Source organism: Lathamus discolor, chromosome 8, assembly GCF_037157495.1.
Source record: "Lathamus discolor isolate bLatDis1 chromosome 8, bLatDis1.hap1, whole genome shotgun sequence".
NCBI classification, from domain to species: domain Eukaryota; kingdom Metazoa; phylum Chordata; class Aves; order Psittaciformes; family Psittacidae; genus Lathamus; species Lathamus discolor.
In genome coordinates, this window is record NC_088891.1 from 15,575,876 (window position 1) to 15,588,484 (window position 12,609).

Below are 12,609 nucleotides of genomic sequence, written 5' to 3' on the forward strand. Positions count from 1 at the left end.
TATGTAAAGGTTCTAGAGGACATACTAAAGAAAGGAGGAAAATAATAATCAGAAAAGAAAATGCAAGGAGATATGGTAATAACTGATTTTTTTTTTTTAATAAGTAGGCATCAAAGAGATGTGATTAGTCTTGTACCCTACTTAACAGCAGTTTGTATTAAGGATGTGTCACAAAATATTTCTTTGCATGTTGAGGATTACCTGAAGTTACAGGGCATTTAAAGAATTAGTGTATTCTGTGCTGGATGTTTCTTTGTGATTACTGCAAGAAATGACAGTAACAGATCTTTCTAACTGAATAAGTGTGTAGTAGGTTAGTTCTTGTAGTTATTAACTTGGCAATTTTTGGAAAATTAGATATGTGGATGGACATTTTTGTTTGGTGATTTTTTTTTTCATGTTTTTTTGGGGGGGTTTGGTGTGGGGTTTTGGGGTTTTTTTTCTTTTTGTGTTGATGGTGGGGTTTTTCTGTGTTTTTTGTTTGTTTGTGGGTTGGGTTTTTGGGGTTTTGGTTTTTTTTTTTTTCCCTGCCAAATCCTTTTAGAAAACCTTTACCAAAAAAACCCAACCAACCTGTATAGTGTTTCTCCTCCTTTTCTATCAAGAAAGGTCTAGCTCTGCTTTGGGGGTGGGAGAGTATTGAACAAGTACAAAATCCAGACACCTGGGAATTAGATTGATTTACCAACTGTTTGCTATAAAAGGCAGCTGTTGTCATTAAATATGGGATGACCAGATGAACCTCATGGAGGAGAAGGAGAGTTGAGAGCATGAGGACAATGTAAGAACAATCGTGTAGTTTAACAATACAGTTACAGTTGAAGGTGCAGTTGCTTTCAGGGGTATGCTAGTGTGAATGTTTATCGGTTGCTTTTAATTGGACTACTTGTTCTACAGTTAAAATGACTGCAAACAGCAAGTTTTGCTGTGAAATGCAGATTTTGAGTTTTGGTAGCTCAGAAACTTTTCTCTAGCACTTGAAGAACCTGTATACACACCTGTAGAGAGAATCCTCTTTTGACTTTCTTTGTCAAAGGTGGCAAAACTTCAACTTTTCGTGTAACTGGATCTCTGTAATGTATATTTTCTGATATGGTTGAACGGGTATTTGGTGTTCAGCTTTGATTTAAAGGACTGGGGGTGCCATTTGGAGACAGCCAGTCAGTGAAGTGAAATTTAGCCAAATTTAAAATTGGAACAAGTTTTTAGCTTCACATACTCTTGATTTGGCAGTGAAGCTGAAGCCCAGGAAATGGAAAAGTGTCGATGTAAAAAAAACTGGGTAGAATTTTGCATTGTCATAAATTGTTCACCTAATAGCACTTTAAATCCCTTCAGCGTCTGACATGTTACTTTGATATTTTTTTAGCAGGTAGTGCTAGACAGGCCTGTCCTCTACTTTTAGAGTATAGAACTGTTGAGAAGCTGCTCCAGTTTCTGTTAAGAGCTGCTCAGAATGATAACACTGAGTTTATTCAGTACCGTCCTCTTGATTCCTCTAATGTATATGTTGTCTCTCCCAGAAATGTTGAATGTAGACATCCAGTATTTTAAAAGCCAGAGGCTGGTGAAAATATTAAACATATACCACCACTTCATGTTGAGATTATTTTAACAGTTTTGAGATAAACATGTATTAAGTAGATGGGTTAAATGAGTTTATTATTTTTCAGTTATTTAATACCTCCTAAAACTACAGCATATGCACTCCTTTTCTCCCAGTGATAAATGCATCTCATAATTCAAAGCTTTTATCACAACAGCATTAGTGGACAAGGAAGTGTATACAGATCTTTTTTATCATGCCTTTTCATAGAGAGGGCTTGAAGAAGAACTGGAAAGAGGTGAGGAAAGAAGCACCTGGCTTTGTGAGCAGTCGACATTAACCACTGTTGCTATATCTAGCTACTGTGAATTGGAGCTTTAAATAGCTACTGTAATAGAAGTTAGCATGGAATTCACTTCAGCACTTCCCTGTAGCTGATGCAGCTTTTCTGTGCTGTAAGGATGCTACTTCTAGAATTGGCTTGCTGTAGCATTGCTGATAGAACTAAGATTTATGTGCTTGGTTAAAAAGTCAGTAGAGTTTGGGATTAGCCTGTATTAGCATGGCTCACAGTCGGACAATTCTGTTGACTGTCTTTTCCACCAGGGTGCAGACTCGCAAGTAATTTGTATGGTTTTGAAATTTTCTCACATTATGGACTGCTGCTATTGAAAAGTACATTCCAAATAAGTCTCAGGTACAGAAAAACTGTCATCTTCTAACAAGTGTGACCCAACGCTAAGGGGACCAGCAGTTTTTTTGTAGGGATCCTTGTCAGAATGGTGGTGGCTCTAAATCAAAGTCACAATTAAAGATTTATTTTCCTAGCAGGATATTATGATTAGTGTAGCACAGAATTTATTATTAGAATGGCACAACATTTCTGCAAGCAGAGTAAATATAGTACAATCTATAAGTAGCTTAATACAAAGTTTACAACACAACTTAAAATTTCTAATCACCTGGACCATCTGTAGATCAGGTAAAATTTTAATATGTGTTTCAATGTATCGATGTAACAATCATTATTAGACTCAAAAATCATATAGAAAAGTGAGTGAGTTGGTCCTCAGAGGAAGCAGACAGTGGTGGAGGTGTCCCTGGCCACTGTGGGTCACAGTTCTCACTGTCCAGCAGCAGTTCTGGTCCATGTTCCCACTTAAGATTTGTAACTGGTGATTTTATAAGCAGTACTCTGTGTGCTGTTAAGCTTTTCTGCTCTGTGACAGGGTGATCAACAACACCTGGTTGGCCGGGTGCCTGGGACCTTCAAGGACAGCAAGGAGGGGAGTAATTGTCCTGGAGCCCAGGAATCCTGAGGCTGTTAGGGAGGGGAAGAAGAAATATGTTTGGGTTGTCTGCTTGTTTCACAGGACCTTCAGAGCCTGAGAATGGGGGGAAACAGAATGAATACGTGACCTGCTCGGTCACAGAGAATGGCTGCATGCTTCAGAATGGTGTTAGCTATCCTAACTGTATTACCAGGGTTTGGGAGCAGGGCATACTGCGTATATGTAATTCAAGAAGTTGGAAAGTTGAAGAAATGAGTACTTGTTAACACTAGTAGGATATATATTCATAAAATGTTATCCATTTCAAGCTGTATTACTGTGAGGTACAAAGTACCAGCAAGTTAAAAAAAGCATTAGACACGCTTGCCGACAGCTGTCCATGAGCAATGAAAAGACAAGGAAGTGCTCTCTGACATCTGTAACACTGTTGTGGATGCTGGGTGGTGTGAGAGCTTTCAGTTAAAGATTGTAGCCTCGACTTTCTACTCTGACTGCATAGTTTTGCTTCCTGCAGCTGGCAGAGAGGCTGTAGACCTCAGCAGGCCCTTGCTTGGTCTGGTGAAAACTTGTAACTCTAAATAAGCCATTTCTGTCACTGGAATGTGACTGCTTGTTTTAAATCTTCTGATTTCACTTGTGGCTTGGTCAGTCTGTCTCATGTGCAATTGTGTGTTGTAAAATGCCTTCGCTATCTTACATGTAGTGTTTAACAAGTTTAAATATTACATTTTGGCCTCTCCATGTTTTAAATTTTAGCATGTAGCTGTATGTGTTAGACACTGATATTTTCAATTTTTCCCCAAATTTTCAAGTTCTGAGAATTAATTTTGTCACATATAACTTCCAATAATGAGAATTTGGTGAGTACCTGTATCTGGAAACATTGCTCTTTCTTTCTTCAGGCACCAGTCTGTCTGGGATAAGTATGACCAGAAACAGATAAAGGCCATTGGAAAATAAGGAGTGCAGCTTGGTTTTTTTTTTTTTTCAAAACACAAAAATGTTGATGGAGGGGGAAAAAGAAGGAGAAATGAGAGCAAATGCTTGAAGTGCTTAGCTTAGAAATAGCAAACTTCAATTTGAAATTTTGCAGATTTCTTCAAGAAATCTCGCTCATTTACTTAGTTCTTTTGGCCCTGTGCTGTTACTATACTGAATAATCCATAGCTCAGTTTAAGTATTCTAGGTAGCTCAAATTTATCACTGTCAGTATCACATCTGTAGAGAAGTGTTTCCATGCATCTGAGTATTGGGCTGGAACTGTAGTTATTCTTCCTGAAGCAGAACTTGTTTCCTATCGAAACTCATTTCTAATTTGATTTTTGTGGGGTTTTGTTGGTTGTTTTTTTTACCATTGATAGTTTCATTTTAACTTCCTCTCATATATGATTGTGAATGCCATTGAAAGTGTAGATGTAAAGACGTTTATAAACACCAGAAGATTTGTGGTTTTCATTTTGTTTTAAAAATAAATTAACACATATTAGTTGGTGCATTATATTTTCTCCTGTTACCACTGTTTAGCCTTGAAACTTTAATATCTACAAAAACTATAAAAAAACCCTATTAATGATAACAAACCATGACTGCTTTGCTAGTTTGAAAGCTTGTTTGTTTTTATATTAGGTGACTGAATTTTCTTGTGTTAAATCTAATAAAATTCACTGTAGTTGCTTCCAATACATGGTAGAATGTAAACTTGCATATCTACTCCCTCCCATCTTCTACCTCTGTTTATTTTACTTCAACATTTCCAGCAGAATTGATACCTTTAATAACTAGGTCGTGCAGTTGACAGTTATACTTAGTTTTGACGTACCCAGTGAAATTACCTACACGCATTTTAAGTCTACTAAGAAAAGTCTCTTATAATGACAGCTCCTGAAATAGATGAAATATACAAACTTTCTTCTTCCTTTTTCTTCATCAGGAAGTATTGATGAAGATGTTGTGGTGATTGAAGCATCCTCCACTCCCCAGGTTACTGCTAATGAAGAAATAAATGTTACCTCAACTGATAGTGAAGTGGAGATTGTCACAGTTGGTGAAAGCTACAGGTGAGATTTGCATCTATTTGTGTTAATGCAGTTTTTCTTGACTCCCAAGTTCGTCACAAGGCTCTGTGTCATTAAAAGCGCCTAAAGCAGTGTCATAGAAATTCTAACCAGGATGCATAGCATGCATTTTTTTATTGAAAGCCCCAACCAAACAAAACCAATCAAACAAAAACCGACCAACCAAACCTCTCAAACTCAAAGCTCCAAACCACAGCTTTGACAAAGCTTGACAATTCAGCTAACTGGGAGTTGTTGAGGTGGTTGTAGTTAGTGTCCGTGATGGGCAGAATTTTAGGGAAGCAAAGCTGTACCACTGTACAGCTCCTAGAGTGAGCAAATGTAGGCTGAGTTGACTAGGGATTAGTTGAGCATTTCTCACGAAAGCATCCTACTCTTTTGAAGTTTCTGCTGTGTATGCTTTCCTGGTTTTTCATGCCTCTCTGGAAGTTCTGTTCCATATTTGTCAGATTTTGAGGAATATACTGAAGTGGAGTTCCTTGAAGAAAGCTTGAAATTCCCATATGTGTGGGACTGTTGGAGATGCCTTCCTGTTGTGTATGTTTCCAGATTGGTGAACATGAAGACAAAATTGTAGAATATGAAGAATGATTCTACCTTTTTTTTTTTTTTTTACAGAATAATGACACAGGAACAATAGGCAGTAAATTATGAAAATATTCCGTGTCTTTGTTGTCAGACAGTGCTTTCACTGATGCAATTTTAAATTCAAAATAACAGACAAGTTTTCATGCAAAAATCACTTATCGCAATAAATGTCACAGTGAATAAGCCGATTTTATGTTGAAGACAAATGCATGAATAATGTCGATTTCATGAACACTTGGAACTTAATTGGTTGTGTAACTCCGACATACAAAGGATGTCATACTCACAAAAATATACAGCCTCAATCTATAGCAAAGAAGAAGTAGGGAGAGATAAATCAACATTAATTTCTTCAACAATATTTATTTCCTTCTGTTTAAAAGAAAACAAAAGCTGCAGAATCAACAAATGCTCTGTTTTGGGGTGATAAGAAACGTGTCCAGAAATAGTTGATTTAGCCACATGAATGTATTTATTGAGAACAACATGTATGCTTGGAAAGACTTGAGCTACACCAGGTTAATGCTTTAGCCTCTTACAATTTGCATGTAAAGCTTTAACAGGTAAAAGAATCAGACTAGATGAAAGTGATTGTGCTTATGGAACATGAATTCAAATTCATGAGACATAAAGGTGCTTTTAGAAAATAAACAGCTTTCTCTCTTCCTGGCACCAATGAGAGTATTTTATGCATTAGCCATAAAAGACTTGGGGGGAAAAAAATAGATTACTACCTTCTTAGCTTACGTTCTGCAATGCTACAGCCAAAACAGGAGCAGCAGACTAGTTGATGTTAGTCTTGTTTTGCCTGGTGCCTTAAGTGAGAAGGAGATTGAATCAGTTCTGGTGAATTAAATTTCTGGCCTGTTTCGTTTGTTAAACCTTCTAATGTGAAGATTTCTCAAAGGCATTTGATTATGTATCTCTCTTAAGATTGTAACAGAATGGTCAAATTAGGTTTTGCTCTTTAACTTTTTACTATCCTTGCTCTCAACTGTTGCAACATGACATCACTGAAAATGTTCTGCTGAAAACTTTTTGAGAGGATCAAAGAAATACCTGGGCTTTATTTTGTTAATGGAAAAAGTAATGATTCTGTGTATTTAGTATTGGTTGGTTTTGCTTGTTTGTGTAATACGGATAGCAAGCTTTCTGGAATACTTCTCTATGATTAAGAAGAGTCTTGAATTCAAATCTTGAGCCTAAAATGTCAAAAACTGCTGAACTAGTCTTTTGTACCTTGTACATAGAGTATTTCCTATGCAGGAAATTTACAATTTACAGGTGCAACTTAGTTTGAAAGGAACTGACTTACTTGAATACAGGGGTTTTTTTGTATGAATGTACTTGATAATACCTGAAGGTCAGCTGATACAAGTGCATACAAGCTGAAGGTGCATACAAGCATGCTGGGCATTTTAGCCCAGATCAGAAAGAAGACTTAAAGATCAGAAAGAAGGAAAGAAAATTCATGAGGTGTTTAATCTGTCCCTTCCTGAATCTTCCTTTTAGTCATATATATATTTTTTTTTTGTGGGATAAAAGAAAACTACTTGAAGAAGCAAGGGAGGAAGTCATCATTCTCCAGCCAACACAACCCATGGATTTCTTAGAAACTCAAAATTTGTGTTTAGACTTCGAAAAGCTAGAAACAAAAACAAAAACAGTTTTGTGTTGGAAGTGTTGAGGCAAAGCATCTGTTGTGATGTAGACCCAGGAACATGTTAGTGTACATAAGGTAGTCTTTCACTTTTATCAGTGTGTTGTAGGCAGGATACATAAAGAACATAGAAATGGCATTTTTCTTCTCACTTAACCACATGTGAGGCGAAGATGAAGTAGGAGGTGAGACATTAACCATTCTTTGTATTACAAGAGCTCACCATGAGTCACCAAAGAGGTGACCAGAGAGGTAAATTTCATTCTGGACCATCAGTAGGACACACACAAAGCACAAACAAATCAATTTGGATATAATGCAAACCCAGACTTGAAAGAAAATTTTTTAACCTTTTTGAACCAGCTCAACCTTTAAACTACAGTGATTACTGAAGTGGAGTGGAAGTGTAAGCCAGTTAAGGCTGTAGCAAACATGCTTTTTGCACTACAGGAACATATACTGATCTTTGTTAGTGAGTTACACAGATGGGTTAAAGGGAGTGCAGGCAGAAGAGAAATGTAGACTGAGCTCCATGGTGATATGTGCAGTGGGTTTGGTTTGTTTTTAGTGAAGTCATTCCCTTTTCTTCACATTTTCCTCTTCTGAATTTCTGAAGGCTGAGTACATTGTTTTTTCAACCTGGAAAATAAGAGCCACTTGATCTATGTAAATACTGGAGAGTCAGAGTTTTTTAACTGTGAACTGGTAAATACCATGCTGTAAAAATATTCTTCCCTTAATTACAGACAGTATTCTCTTAACTTAAATTCCAGAACATTAACTGATTTGAGTGCTTGGGTTTGTATGGCCGAATTGAAGAGGTGCTAAGTGTTACACTACAGAGATAAAACCATCCCTGTAGTTAGGCATGGGTTACAGGCTTATGATTTTTCTCTCAAACTACGTGTCATCATATAAATGTTACACAAAGTTGTGCTTCTTCTTTGAGAAGAGGAGAAACATAATATTCAAGAGAGAAAAGTCCAGAGATTTTGCACTTTTAGGACATTTTTTTAAATAGAAAATACAGAAATGACCTTCTGAAAATATTCTGTCCCAAGTTAACATGCACAATAACTTAATGTTTACAGATGTTCATTGTCTTTACAATTCTGCCAGCATTCATAAATCCGCTGTTTCAGATTGCATAGGAATAGTATAGGATTTGGAGACTCTTTATTTACTATTAACAAAGCTAAAACATGACATCAGAAGTAACTGCTGCTTGACTGTGGTTGTAGAGTTTCACAGTGAATTTTTTTTATAAGCTTCTTGTATGTATTTCACAGTAACATGGTTTAAAGACCTTTAAACTCTACCTGTTGAGTATTTGCCGTTACATTATCTGGTAAAGGCTGCAGTAATGTTTGTAAGTACACATGTAGTGAATGTGGAGCAGTGGGGTATTCCAACACAACAAAATGCTTCTCTAGTAATAAAAATACTAAATAATAATTAAAAAATACTACAAATCTCCTCAAACACTGAGGAGAAAAATTAATAATGGGAAAAACTAGGCCAGTACTTAAGGTGTTATCTTGTTTTAAGGTCTCGTTCAACACTTGGACATGCAAGATCACACTGGGGACAAAGCTCTGGTTCTCATGCTGCACGACCTCAAGAACAGCGGAACCGCAGTAGGATCTCCACAGTCATACAGCCACTGAGACAGAATGCAGCAGAAGTAGTGGATCTTACAGTGGATGAAGATGGTAAGTTGCATTAATCTGAGAAATCTCTTCCCTTTTCAGAAGCAGGATGATCAGTGTAAGGGGAGAGAAGTTAGTTGCATTGGTTACAACATAACCATTCTATGAAAATGTCTCAATTCTAAACAAACCAATTTCTAGGCCTGTCGGAAAACCCTCTTGTGGCTTTACTTTTAAAATTAAAGTTTATCCATCCCCAATGGGTCTGCTAGATGTAATTTTTCTTCCAAAACTGACCTGAGTGTGTGTGCTGTGTGAAGGCTGACTCACCAGGCAGAAATTACAGAATAGGTTGGAACTGCTTCTTTTATAATATACACTTCAATACAGCACTGTAAAAGTAAAATCTGTTGCTCCTTGTGCTTTGGAATAGTTCCTTTTCTTGTAGGCTTTGGAGTAAAAATTATTTTTAAAAAAAGGAAGAAAAAACCAAAACCCCACCCACAAACAAAAAAACCAACACTTCCCCCCCCCCGCAAAAAAAATCACCCCAAAACCAAATCCCCAACAAAACAAAAACCAAAAACGCCAGAAAACAAACGTTTGTTAGGTTTCTGAAGTTGTAACCGTTAATTGTTTCCTAACATTAAAATCTGCTAGCATTTAATAAATCTGTTTCTGCTGAAAATCATAAAAGCAACTTCCATGTATTGTCAGAATTTGAGAAGGAGAAACTCAAGCTCTTGTGCTTTTTTGCAGTTTCATTTTTTGCTATTGGTGGTGGTTTGGGGGATTTCTTGGGTTCATGTTACTTTTAATTTTTAACAGAAGTTTTGTCCTGCTGTGCTTCCATCCCTTAGCATTGAAAGCTAGTATCTTGCAATATCTTATTCTTCAAGTTGTCTTGATTTTTGGGGTAGGTTGGAGAGTTGGAAGAGTTTGTAATTGTTTTTTGTTCTCTGATGGTTTTTAAGGAAGAGGATGGGTTGATTTAGATTCTTTTCTTATAGATTTACTGTAAAGTATCATAACTGTATCAATGAAGGGGAATCATAGAACAGTTAGGGTTGGAAAGGACCTTAAGATTATCTAGTTCCAATCCCCCTGCCATGGGCAGGGAGACCTCACACTAAACCATGTTTCCCAAAGCTCTGTCCAGCCTGGCCTTGAACACTGCAAGGGATGGAACATTTACCACTTCTTTGGGCAGCCTCCCTCGCAGTAAAGAACTTCTTCCTTATATCTATCCTGAACTTCCTCTGTTTAAGTCTGAGCCCATTACCCCCTTGTCCTGTCACTACAGTCCCTCTCCACCATCCTTGTATAGGCCCCCTTCAGATACTGGAAGGCTGCTATGAGCAACTCGTGCACCCTTCTCTTCTCCAGGCTGAACAGCCCCAGTTTTCTCAGCCTGTCTTCATACAGGAGATACTCCAGCTCCCTGATCATCCTCATGTGCCTCCTCTGGACTTGTTCCAACAGCTCCATGTCCTTTTTATGTTGAGAATACCAGAACTGCAGACACAACTGAAATGGGGTCTCACAAGAGCAGAATTGGAGGCCATCTATTGCTTTAATTTTACTCTTTAAACACTTTGAATTATAGAATTTAGTCTTAAATTCAGGAATCAAATTATTTTTAAAAATACTATTGCTCAATGACTTTTTACTTTTGTAGTGTGTATATTTACAATGAGACAGAACCGTCTGTATTGCTGATGGTGAGTCCACACAGTAACAGGCTAGCAAGGTGATTGAGGCTGTTAGAATTGAGAACTGTCTGACTGCAGGATTGCTTTCAGAACATACTAGCATCCAGTCTTGAGCCACTGTGTGATCACATTGCCATGTTAGGCTATAGGTGTGCTATAGAGCATGCTGGGTTTTTTTCTGAATTTGAACATTAATACATTTCTCCCAAAATGTTTTCCTGTAAATAAAATCCAGTATATGTGAATGCCACATTAAAATCCACAGGATTTTAAATGTAGGTAACAGGTCATGTTTTTTTAATGTAATGAGTTCAAAGACTTGCAAGAAGGGAGATAAGCTTGTTCCTGTGACTTGCTCTATGCCTAGTAGATGAAGAGAGCAATCTTGAAAGGTAGTCATATTGAATTTTGAGACTTTGTGTAAAAATTATTTGAAGTGTCTTGATGCCTTCCCCCCCCGCCCCCCCCCGACATCCATGCAGACATTTTTATTAGCAAAGCAAACCTGAGCTGTTTCTGATGATATTCCCTTTTACGGTATCTCATATTCCTAGTCATGTCATTGCCTTCTTCAGTAATCAGAGATAAATTTCAAACTTGCAGCCAAAGGCAGACGTTTTAAAGACTAGATTGGAATTTTGCCCCCAAGTGTCCTTTTAAATTTTAACCTGTTTACAATTGTGTAGTAGAGAACAAGATTTATGAAGTGTTTTGTCTGTCTCCCTGTATATTAAATATATTCTCAACTATTACCTTTACAATATGCAAAATTAACATATATGTACTTTTAACAGAAGTTTCAGATACTCATTTAATGAATCTGCTTCTAATTGAGTCTAGAAACCAAGTTTATCTTGCTCTAGCCTTTGGTACTCTGCATCTGGAATGACTGAAGTTTGTAAAGTGGCACTGTTTAGTTTAGATGGTATTATGCTGCTCTTGGTTAGTTATCTAGAAGTCTTTGCTTTGTAGGCATTAAAAAAAATGGTAATAACCAGAAAGTAGTTTGCCTCTGGATTTATAAAAGATTTCAGCAAATGTTGATCACAAAGTACCAAAGTAATTTAATTTCCTTTGTAGCATATGTTATTCAGTAAATAAAACTTGATCTGTCAGATTTGGTTGGGAATTGATTTTTATATTAATCCTTAAAATTGGAGTTTTGGGGTTTTTTTAATGCTGTTTTTTCCACACACAAGTGAAACAGAATTAACTTTTGTATTTTGTACCTGTCAGGTTTTTGTGTTCCAACTCGCTTAGCATCTGGCAAGACCAGAATCGAGATTTTCTTGTAAAATTATTAACAAACAGCAACAATAATAAACAAAAAACAAATACACCAACCCAAAAACCTCACCAAAACCAACCAACTAAACAACAAACAAAACAGAACAAAATCAACCAAACCAAACCAGCTGCTTTTAAAGCTTAAGGAACATGAAAGCTTTTTTTATTTTGCTAGAGCCAACAGTTGTGCCAACCACGCCAGCTAGAGTGGAGCCGCAGGTCACGAGTTCTTCTACCAGTAACAGTTCTAGTAGGTCTGCTTCGGAGCAGACCTCTGATTCATCTCAGCAGACCTCTGATTCATCTCCAGACGTCTCCAACATCCAGCCCTCTGCAACACCAGAGACGAGTGCTAGTCTTCCCAGCGGTGGCACTGCTGGTAGTTCACCTGGAGGTACAGAATGAGAGCTTTCTGAACTGTTGTGTTGCCTCCTGGTACAAAGGAGGTTAATGGTCATTCTGTAGATTAACGGCATGTAAACTTTAACTGCTGAACATAACAGTAGTGATTTGAGAGGACAGGAATCTGATTTCTCTCCAAAGGTGAAGGAAGTTGTGCTGGAGCCTTCTGCTTTTGCCTATAGGAATTATTTAGTTGTACCCAATGAACCACCTTACTTTCTGAGGAGTTAGAATATAGTTCACAGGGAATTGATTCTTCCATTGCAATGTGTTACAGGGGTGTTTTGTAATGTGTATTGTAAGGAAGTGAAGGATATGTACACTCCTTGAACCTCCCTGTATATTACCTGACTGGAAGCACATTTATACAGACCTGTTAGGTACTGACCTGTAGTAAA

At 37.3% G+C, this 12,609-nt stretch overlaps 1 protein-coding gene across 9 annotated transcripts in view; it reads left to right on the plus strand.

Moving 5' to 3' along the window:
- RNF111 (ring finger protein 111) overlaps nucleotides 1–12,609 on the plus strand; it is a 52,887-nt gene that overhangs the window by 22,788 nt on the left and 17,490 nt on the right. For all 9 annotated transcript variants that reach the window (XM_065688868.1, XM_065688873.1, XM_065688871.1 and 6 more), the window contains 3 exons: nucleotides 4,769–4,895; nucleotides 8,710–8,873; nucleotides 11,985–12,203. In XM_065688868.1, coding sequence (XP_065544940.1) covers nucleotides 4,769–4,895; nucleotides 8,710–8,873; nucleotides 11,985–12,203 — 510 coding nt within the window. The remainder of the gene's footprint in view (nucleotides 1–4,768; nucleotides 4,896–8,709; nucleotides 8,874–11,984; nucleotides 12,204–12,609) is intronic.